General features: G+C 36.2%; 2 protein-coding genes across 2 annotated transcripts; both read right to left on the bottom strand.

Moving 5' to 3' along the window:
* Positions 1-824: 824 nt before the first annotated feature.
* On the bottom strand, positions 825-5725 carry LOC108760638 (uncharacterized). Its single transcript, XM_018506695.1, has 5 exons — positions 3830-5725; positions 3355-3519; positions 2895-3056; positions 2215-2727; positions 825-1206 (listed from the first exon to the last, which is right to left on the bottom strand). The coding sequence occupies exons 1-5, from the start codon at positions 5423-5425 to the stop codon at positions 856-858; spliced, it is 2787 nt and encodes a 928-aa protein (XP_018362197.1). The 5' UTR covers positions 5426-5725; the 3' UTR covers positions 825-855.
* A 432-nt stretch (positions 5726-6157) lies between these two features.
* Mdh2 (malate dehydrogenase 2) lies at positions 6158-9626 on the bottom strand. Its single transcript, XM_018507081.1, has 5 exons — positions 9458-9626; positions 8444-8659; positions 7968-8240; positions 7040-7369; positions 6158-6705 (listed from the first exon to the last, which is right to left on the bottom strand). The coding sequence occupies exons 1-5, from the start codon at positions 9530-9532 to the stop codon at positions 6577-6579; spliced, it is 1023 nt and encodes a 340-aa protein (XP_018362583.1). The 5' UTR covers positions 9533-9626; the 3' UTR covers positions 6158-6576.
* Positions 9627-10571: the final 945 nt, after the last annotated feature.

The raw sequence follows: 10571 nt of genomic DNA, 5'->3' as shown, positions 1-10571 counted from the left end.
AAATTTCAAACTACCTATATTCGATTTATTCGATTTATTCGATTTCGTTGATTTCGATAAGAATTAATCGCTATTAACAATTAATAGTGCGAAGCAATGTTTATTTGATTTTTCATCATCGTTCGGAGGAATTGTTGATTTTACATTCTTGGATCCGCATGCGTTCTTACGCTCTGTATTACAGTCGATGCGAATACACCGGATACAATCTTTTTTTCTGTAAAACTACACACATGAAAGCTACAAATAAAGTAATTACAAATCTATGCCTTGGTCACAGTTTTATTAAGAGATCGATTTAAATTTTCGGCCAGCCAATCGTAGAAAAATTTCGCAGCAAAGAGCTTTGAGCTCTTGTGTTAAATATTAATTTAATATTAAATATTTGAATATATAAATTAGATATTTTAATTTTTTTTATATGACGAATATGTCATACGTCTGCGATTTAAATTTTAGACTTTTGGTCTTGCAATCATATTATCTTGTGATTGCGTTCCGTTGCACGTATAATACGCATAAGGTGTCGTTTTTATGCGTGCAATGGAACGCAGCTTATGACATATGAGAAACGAGAATTTAATTTCTTGCGTTACATATCATAACAAATTAATTTTCTCTTAATTTTTCCCACTTATGTGTATAGTATACTTATATTTAATAATACAAGTTGATAAAGAGTTCTTTTTTGAATTCTCTCTCTTTCCATATATCTTTATAAAAGTTCTTAAATCTAACACGTTTATGATATGCAAGCAAATAAATTATTTCAATGTATACCGCAAGTTTTCTTTAACAATTCTATGATTTTTAAGTTTCTTGCATCACACAATTCATATACACGATGTACTGTGGTCATTCGAGCGTGGATTGCGATTGGCTGTACGCCAATGTTTCCAACGAGTGACACTGCGTCTCCCTTGTGAAATCGCGTTCGCGGAAGCTGCTTGAGCTGGACAAGAGTCTCCTCGGTCTGTTTAGATCTACTCGCCGCAGGATTCGCTCCAAATTGCCTTCCGAACCAGTCAAAATTGGCGAGAGATTGACATTTGATGCAATTCGGTTTTTAACGACTCGACCGTTTCTGGGTGATCTTCCAGTTTGAGCATTAGGTCTACGCTTCGCAGATTTCAGCTTTACATTACGCAACATTTCCAAGGACACGATCGGACCTCTTGGGCCTGGCACAGTGTTTCGTCTATTTTCCTGAAATGGAATACAACAATTTTTTATTTTTTCTATTCCGTCATTAAGTATGGATGAACATTGAATTATATTAGGTGTACAACTTTGCTTCCGCCGTTTTTTTCCCCATGGCTTTGAGGCGTTTTGAAATGGCTTGTTGAGTCACTCCCAATGATCGTGCCAATCTTCTTGATTTTGACACTAGTCTTGATCAAGTAATGCCTCCAATTCTGCATCTTCGAAAACCTTTTCTCTTCCACCGCTATGCCGGTCTTCGACGTCAAAATTACCGTTCTTGAACCGTTGAAACCACTCACGACACTTTCTTTCGCCAATAGCGGCCTCACCATAAGTATTTGAGAGCATTCGATGAGCCTCAGCCGCAGATTTCTTCATATTGAAGCAGAAAATTAAAACATTTTCAATCGAGAATAACTTTACGATGCAAATCGACTGATGTTTCTATGGAGTTATGTTGACAGATGCCCAAGTTTATTGTATGACGTCTATGATATATTTATTTCGACCACCACTCACCGCTAAAGCCATCTATAGGAAAACGGCGGAAGCAAAATTGTACACCTAATATTAAAAAGAATTAATTTTTCGCATATATGTACTGCAGCGTATTAATTTTTTATTCAACAAGGACAGAAACAAAATTTAAAAAACAAATTTTGTTTACATTACAATTAAATGTAAATATAAAAAATATTTCTAATTTCTTCCGGTATAAAATTCTTTCTGTGTATGTATGATGTACTTATTTTTTATTTCTAAACAGTCTTGGATTCACACATTCCCTTAAAAGGGAAGAGTGTTGGAGAATTACATTAACTTTCTGATACGATCCGATTTTTTATGAATCTATCCTAATTAAGCTTCAGATTAATTCTCGTATGATTTGCATTCACCAATTAAAAAAATAAAAATCTTATGAGATCTAAGACAATCATACACATACGTATTCTTAGAAGTTTTATCGTGAGGATGCAATTTTACTAATTTGCAGAATTTAGACAGTTATACTTTGATACTTTGTGGAGCCTTTTTCAGGGTGACTTTCAGTAAGTCCTCGACGGTGATCTTAGGCCTGTTGCACAATGGTGTGGAACACTTTCTTGTGGGTGTCCTATTCTTACTACTTCTGCTACTGTTAGGAGTCGTCGGTTGTATCAATGGCATTTGAGATTGCAAGGAAACTGAAGGATGAAACGGAGGAGGTGGGGGTGGTATTGAAGGTTCTAATTCCGATGGAGGAGGAGAAGGAAGAAGAGGAGGAAGAGGAGAAGATGAAGAAGAAGAAGAAGAAGGAAAAGATGAAGGTGAAGAAGGAGGTGGAGTTGAACGAGAAAGAGGACAGGAAGTAGGTAAGGGGACCTGTTGCGAAGATTTCAGTCGAACTTCCTCTAGCGTTTCACGTAATTTCTTTAGCTCCAAAAGCAATGCCGTATTATCTTCCGTCACTTTTTTACTAGTTTCACGAAAGATGTTCATATTGGTTGTCAGAGCGTTAAGAGTGGTTTCGGTATTCGTTCGCATCTACGATGGATCAAAAAGATATACGTAATATCAAAATATATAGATTTTTAAATATATATCACACATTTTTTCGAAAATTCATGAAGAAATAAGAATATAATTTGAACATTTTTAATTTAATCTCACGGTGTAGGACCAGATAATAATGAATTTGAAAGTAATCTTACCTGGTTGAAATCTTCCGAAAGTCGCGTCATCCTTTCCGATATTACGTGCAGCATTTCCTTTTCGGAACGCATTGTTTCCACCAGATGATCAAATTTCTTTGTCGAAGAAGAAATCCTCCATAAAGGTGGAACGATCAATGTCTGTTGCAGTTTTTTATAACCCTGTAAAAAAAATTGATTATCAATTTTACCTAAAATAGACAGATGTTACAAGTAAGATATTTATATACAAGTAATAAAAAAATATTTACATACAGACATATACATGTAATTAAAGTTATTTATAAAATTATTTCTGTGATTAAAAAACTTTTTCAAGTGCTAAGAATACCAAAGTATACCAAAGAATTCATTCGATTTCAATATGTTAAGAATTATAGAAAAATTCAACTGTAATTCAATATAGCTGCAATGAGGAAACAAGAATATTCATTTTAAACAAATTATATAAGAAACTTACGACATTTACGAGATGCAGCAATTTTTTTATCAGCCAAATACTGATAACGATCACCCATGTGATTATCGTACGGGTAATGTTTCTTCGTTGAAATACGTGGCTGGGAGTGTCTCGAACCGTTTGGGGCGCCTGGTGATTACGAGAGCCATTCCAGTGATATTTTGTCTGATTATTTGAAAACACAAAGAAAGAAATTTTGAATTATCATGAGGATAAATTAGTAAAGTGCACATTTGACGGGCAGCAACTTCAATCGGGAACTGAACAAGTAAAAATACACACACACACACACACACACACACACACACACACACACACACACACACATATATATATATATACAGCTCAATTCGATAAAATTCTCCATAAAAGATTTATATTTTTCCCTCAATGCATGTTATATTGAATTACGAGTGATAATCATAAGTGAGAAAGACTTTATTTACTATTGTATTTTTTAATAAACGACTTATACTTTTTGCAGAGAGTCGCTACGACGGCAATCATCGCCAGATAGTTTGGAAGCGGTCGTTGATTCTGGGAAGCGGCTGTCTTGATGAGGTATTTTACGGAACAAGGGCAGATCTAACAGAAGCGAACGCTCCTCATTCTTCTTCTTCATTTCCGAAAGCGGATTCGTCTCTGTAATATCCGGCGCGCGAGTGCCTGTTGCCGGTTGCCGGTACCTGGCCGCCTCTCCTTCGTCGGCCTCGTCCTCATCCCCGAATGTTAAGGTCGTTCGGCGACAACGTTTCATCGATCCGATCACGCGAGGCGTCGTCGTGGACGGAATTTCGCTTTTCTCAGCTTCTCGCTTCGATCTTTCGCATTTATTTGATTCTGATGGTTCATGCCGATATTGCCGATGGTTCAGTTTCCTCGGCGAAGTCGAAGATGTGCAAAACACGGAGGGCAGGCTCGGCAGGGACAATGTCGAGACGGAGATGTGAGGGAACCTCCTGTACTTGTGTAACAAGAACTCGCTGCTTTCGATCGCAGCGTTTCCGCGGGTCTTTCCGCCGTTTACTTGCCGCAGATACGCAAAGATCTTCCGGAACTCACGCCAATTCGCTATCAAACGTTCGCCGATCTTCTCGAGCGCGACGTCGAATTTTTTATCGTCACTCGATGCTCTCCTCTTATTTTTGTCCGAATTACTTCGCAATCCATCGTCAGATCCATTGACGGATTTACGGACTGATAATCCGAGCTCGCTCCGCTTGTCGGACTGCTCGTCCAGATAGCTATTTATCTCACGCATGAGATTGTCGTTCATCGAAAACGTCTTGTCTAATAAATAACAATCGTCCGTCGTGTCAAATATACTCTCGGAGTGATCCTCTCGTTGATTCGAGCTCGGAGATCGTTTTTCATCGAAATTCACAGGTTCTGGGACTGCATTCGCGAAAATGCATACGTCGTCGTCACGCGATTGAGATTCCAAATTGGAGCGAAATATCGTTGACCTCGAAATATTTCGATAAGCTTCTTCGGTTTTCGAGGTATTCGAGAATCTCTCATCATGTGTTATATTGGCCATTCTATTCTTGTTTACCTTATTGCTCAAGGACGATAAACAGAATGAATAATTCTCCATGAGATGAAACGGCTGATCGCTGGCGATCGATTTAATAGTATACTGCTCGCGTTCACAGTTTTCTAAATTATTAGGATAATCGTTTGTACACTTGGTATCGTAAATCCGAAGCTTCGACTTGCAATACTTGGACGAGATTGGACTCGATTGCTCTATCATCCGCGCAGCGATCTCGATTGCTGTATCATTCTTCAAGTCTTCCAATTTCGTCCTAGATAATTGTTTGGAAACGATTTCCGGACTGAGCTTATTATCGCAGAGCGGGTCCACGTGAGGCGATTCGAACAGCACCGATTCCGGAGAATATCGATGCGGATGCGAAGCGTCGCTGATCGTTTCTTTATCTTCATTTCTCTGATCAAAGAATCTCGGCCGGACGTTTTTCTCTCTCTGAGAAGACTCTTGCACCTTCGGAAACTTAGCCTTCTTTCGCGATCGTTTGTGCTTGCGTCTCGTCATGAAATATTTGTCCATACAATCACTGTGTTCTATATACAAGATCGTCTCGCGATGAATTAAATACCTATCTACTTGCACTCTTTACTAAATTTAAGCGCGATTTAATCAGACTTCAAAGCACGTTTTTGCGCTACACTTTCGTACGAATTGCGGATACGGGAGAATTATTGTATCCACGCTTGAGAGTTCGTTACTATCCATTTCAAGGTTGTCTACTTGTGTATTATTGTGGTTCGTTATTTACATACGATAGCACGTAGCTTCCCGTCATGCGCATATAAATCTACCGATTAATGTCCGTTTCTATCAATGCAGATTAAAAATATGAAAAATTCAGACCTATAAGTCAGGCTAATAAGAGTCAATGCAGGTGAAAAAGCGTAAGGATTCTTCTTCCAAAAAGAAAAATTTTCTTCTCAATAAATTTGATATTCTCAATAACATTTGATTATCAAAGTCATGATATATAGGCAAGTTGAACTTTCATTCGAAGAAAATTTCAACTTAAATTAAATTCATGACAGAGACCAAATATAAAACTAATTAAATAAGAGAAACCCTATATTCGGTCTAAGCGGATCTTAGTGCTTAAATATTTCTATATGAATTTATATTCGTATCAAAAACCGCACGCCGAAATCTTTTCCAATCCTGAAACACATCAATCATAAACAGAACGAGAGAGTATAGTAATATCACATATTAAATACAAGTATAAAATCTGTGATAAAAGAGGAAGAAACTTTCTTACGTTTAGTCGAAAGAGCGTTTATTCAAACTTTTCCTACATCGTACACAAAAAGTCGCTCGAGCAGATATGCCAATTTTGAAAAGTCCAATTTTTTATTCCTTATTTTACACATAAGTTCTTATTACAGATATAATTTTTCTCTACAGTTTCTATACAGTTTCAGTAATAATATTTCACTTATCCTACATGATCTTAACATTCGATAATCTGTCCGCAATTCTACATTTTTAATGCATATCTGCAGGTCAAGAGAAATGGAAGATACATTCACGGATTTTTGCGTTTTCACGATTAAAAAATTTCGATTGTTGTGATAATCTATCATAATTGCAAGGCGAGCAAGGAAGGCCGGCAAATCTCTCATCATACGTAATTCGACAGATCACGCTCTGTCCAGCTAGGCCCGACAGAGATCTCACTTTTTATTTACAAAGTCTTCTCCCTTCTGAATATTTTTCTTAAGCTCCGGGATGGCGGCGTCCAGTAATTTCTGCTCAAAGCTGCTTAGTTTACCTAATCCCAAATTCTTCTCAATTCCATTTTTCTGAAATTTCAAATAAATTCCAAATAAAAATTTTCATCTTTTTTTATGATGATGTAATTACGTAATAAAGTAAAACACCTTTTATACATTTTTATTTGGAATAGTCGTTTTCCTAAGAAATTTTCGAATATTTTTTCAAAATTGAATTGTATGTCATATATTATTCGAAGAACAGACAACATAATAAAAAATACATTTTTAAATTGATTAAAAAACAAATCATATATATGAAGAGAAGATAATGTTTTATATTTGAAGTCATTTCTTCCAAAAATGTATGGTAGCATACGTATTGATGCGGTGTTAAGCAGTTTAATTCGATGTCTTTACTTACGCCCAGAAGTATCGGCGTAGAAAAGTATTTGGCATCAGTAACATTCGACTTGACGTACGAGCACTCGATGATACCCGTTTCCCCATTCAACGCTCTTATTAATGAAAGACCAAATCGTGCGCCAGCAAAAGCCATGGACAAAGTCGCGGATCCAGTTCCTGCTTTAGCTTTAACGACCTCGGTACCGGCCTCTTGAATCCTCTCGGTAAGCGCTTTCAGCTGATTATCCGGGAAGGAAACCGACGGTGTACACTGCGAGATCAACGGGATAATAGTGATGCCACTATGTCCGCCAATGACTGGGACGTTGACTTTCTGTGGATCAAGGCCCTAAAAAAGCAACCATTTCAGTATTATCAATATCTTAACAATTGTTGTTCTTTTTATATTATTATTAACGAAAGATGGAAAATAAGCGACGTACTTATATCGTCCCAATTCAATATGCCATTGAACGAAAATTAATACTGTTGCATTCGACGTCTTTGATTATTCATTACATTTATATATGGGATCTTTATGTTAAAAACAAAGAATAAACACACAAGTGATATGAATAAAAAGGGCTATACAATGCAAGGGATTAAACATGATAATATACATGTGTATAACACGAGAAATCTTCTTTCTCGTGTTATACACATGTATATATTATCATGTTTAATCTCTTGCATATAGAACAATCTGAAGCTGAATGTTTGTACTTGAGAAGTAGGAAATGTAGTGAAAAAGAAAATGTAATCGAGATATCAAAACAGATGAAGTCTTAATTTATTAAGGTTGCTATAGTGACTCTCGTATTTACGTATATATCCATTTTAATGCCGAGATAATTTTGGTTGTGTTAGGAACATAAGTTCTAAAAACAATATTTACTTATGTATAAGTTAAAGATTATTTTACGTATGTATATTGGTGTACTGAATACCTTAGCTTCCGCGATGAAGGCGTTTGCTCTGACAATATCCAAAGTAGTCACTCCGAATACGCGGTTAGGATCGTAAACGCCCGCCTTTTGTAGCACTTCACTCGCAATTGGTACTGTGCTGTTGACCGGATTTGAGATGATTGCTACAAAAGCCTTTGGCGCAACTTCAGCCACCGCAGCGGCAAGATCCCGGACGATGGAGGCATTCGTATTAAACAGGTCATCACGTGTCATGCCTGGTTTGCGTGGAACGCCCGCAGGTATAATAACAACCTAAAAGTAATGCATACGAATAAATAAATGATGAAAATTTAAAATGAGATCGATTAATTTCAATCTAACGAGTTCAATAAAAGGTATAAGTAACCATTTGTAAATGTAACTATTAAATATTTATGTTGTAAACACAAATATTATCTCTATATCTATCAAATACTGAATAATATAATCTTTTGTATCATAATGATGATATATACCTGAGAACCTTTAAGAGAATCTTTGAGCTGCTCCGGACCATTATAGGCTTTAACTTTTGCAGGAGTATTCATATGTGAGAGATCGGCAGCGACACCAGGTGTGTTTACAATATCATATAACGATAATTCCGTAACGAGAGGGGACTGTTTGAGAAGCAAAGACAGTGGCTGGCCAATGCCACCGCTTGCTCCCATGACACTGACTTTTGCATCGCACTGTGAAATAAATAATACAGTTAGAATTGTAACATTTTGAAAAAAATAATTTGGCTAGAACTCAATCCAGGCGAGGAGTTTAATTAAGAAAGTAATACTCTGTTAAATCTTTTAAATAATTGTATTTGCAATTAATGCTTAAAAATTTCTCCAATTCTCATCTGTTGATTTCAATGTATTTATTTTAATTTATTTTATAGCTCATTTTTTCATATAAAGGATTGTGTGATAAAAAAAATATAAGTAGATACAACAAAGCATCGGAATTATTCTTTTTTCGCAATCAGGTTCCAAAAATGTCGTGATGGGCCAAGTAACACGTTAGCATTGCAGAGCTGAATAATTTGCAGTTGCATAACAGTGTTCCGATTACCGATTGCGGCACTCATGGTTCAATGATATATGATAGGTGACAAGCGATATCTGTTAATCTCTCCCGCCCCGCCGTACGTGTGTCGTCAAAGGTCATTGAAGATTCTCTTCTCGTATTCATCCTATGAACCAACGATCCCAAGAGATATAGCAAATGTGGCCATAACTAGCGACTTGTATGCAATATGATACAGATTTACATGAGAAATAAGATTGTGAAAGATAACTTTTCAAAGGACTTTTCTAAGGTGGATTTATTGTTCCACTGAATCGCCATCCGCACATGGAATATCTAGCAACACATATTAAGGTAGTAAAATGTTACACATTACTCGCAGGGTATATTAATGATAATTAATTTCCGACGGATTCTCACTTCTTAGGAAATAGATAAAAGTTTTGTGGTTCGCTGTAGTGATACTTTACCGTAGCGCTCGTGGATAATAGTTTCGCGCCTTGCTGGCTGACATTTACGACAGGCCTGAGGAATCGGGGCAGCATGTCGACGGCAGTGGTGAGTGGACGTCACGCGTCAAATGGTCGTGAAAATTTTCGCGAGAAGAGCACTCTCTCACGCCCGATATATCTCAAAGGCACTCGCGTGACCTTCTTCAACGTGAGGAATTCACTGACAGCCGGTGGCGCTCTCAGACTCTCAGCAGTCTCAGCTCTCACTGAAATAAGATGAATTTAGAGACCTCGTGCGATGGTAACGTCAAGTTTCAATTTCGAAATATGAATACCCGCATGAGTTATATTGGAATTAATATATTTTTCATGTTTTTGTGTTTCAGTGTTTCACACAAGATACACAAATTCTGATACATAAATTTGTAGTTGCCTATCATAAATACAACAAATACAGATTGCGTTCAAATTATGTCTGTAGACTATAATATATTATTTATATATTAATATTAAATTATATAAATATTATTATATATCATATGATCACATTAAGATATGATTACCGATATTAGGTAAATTTTCGTGATTATCATTGGAAGCTCGGTGGTAATTAAAGAGTACCGATGTTATCGATTGTTGTTTTAAAATTTTCGACAATTTAACATCGATGATCATTATTGACTCTATCACATTGACGAGATACTATTAAAGACAGTTGATCTTGGGCAAATTTTCGTGATTATATATCAATGGAGCTCCGGAGGCCAGGAGATAATTGACATTATTGAATAAAAATTTGCAATTATTAACATAAATATTTCAAATATTTTGATAATACATTGTTATAGTCATAATTTTTTTTATATATAAATTCTGTATAAATATATAAGCATGCATAATTTCAAAATTGTATAGGCTCTAGTAATGAAGTAAATCAACTATTAATAAAAAGCCTTTAAGAGCCAACGCTGCATGGTTGTTGTGCGAAACATAAGTTTATTAATATTAAGCTAGTACATTAAACTTTTTCATACCATAAAAATTATGTCTAAGACATTTTGTCGAAAAATGAATAGTTTCGGAAATAATTGTTTGCTTCCATACTTTTTCCCCACCCTGTATATCAATGGAG

This window comes from Trachymyrmex cornetzi, unplaced genomic scaffold (assembly GCF_001594075.2).
Source record: "Trachymyrmex cornetzi isolate Tcor2-1 unplaced genomic scaffold, Tcor1.1 scaffold23, whole genome shotgun sequence".
NCBI lineage: Eukaryota > Metazoa > Arthropoda > Insecta > Hymenoptera > Formicidae > Trachymyrmex > Trachymyrmex cornetzi.
The sequence above is the reverse complement of the archived record's forward strand: the minus strand, read 5'-3'. Positions and strand labels throughout refer to the sequence as shown.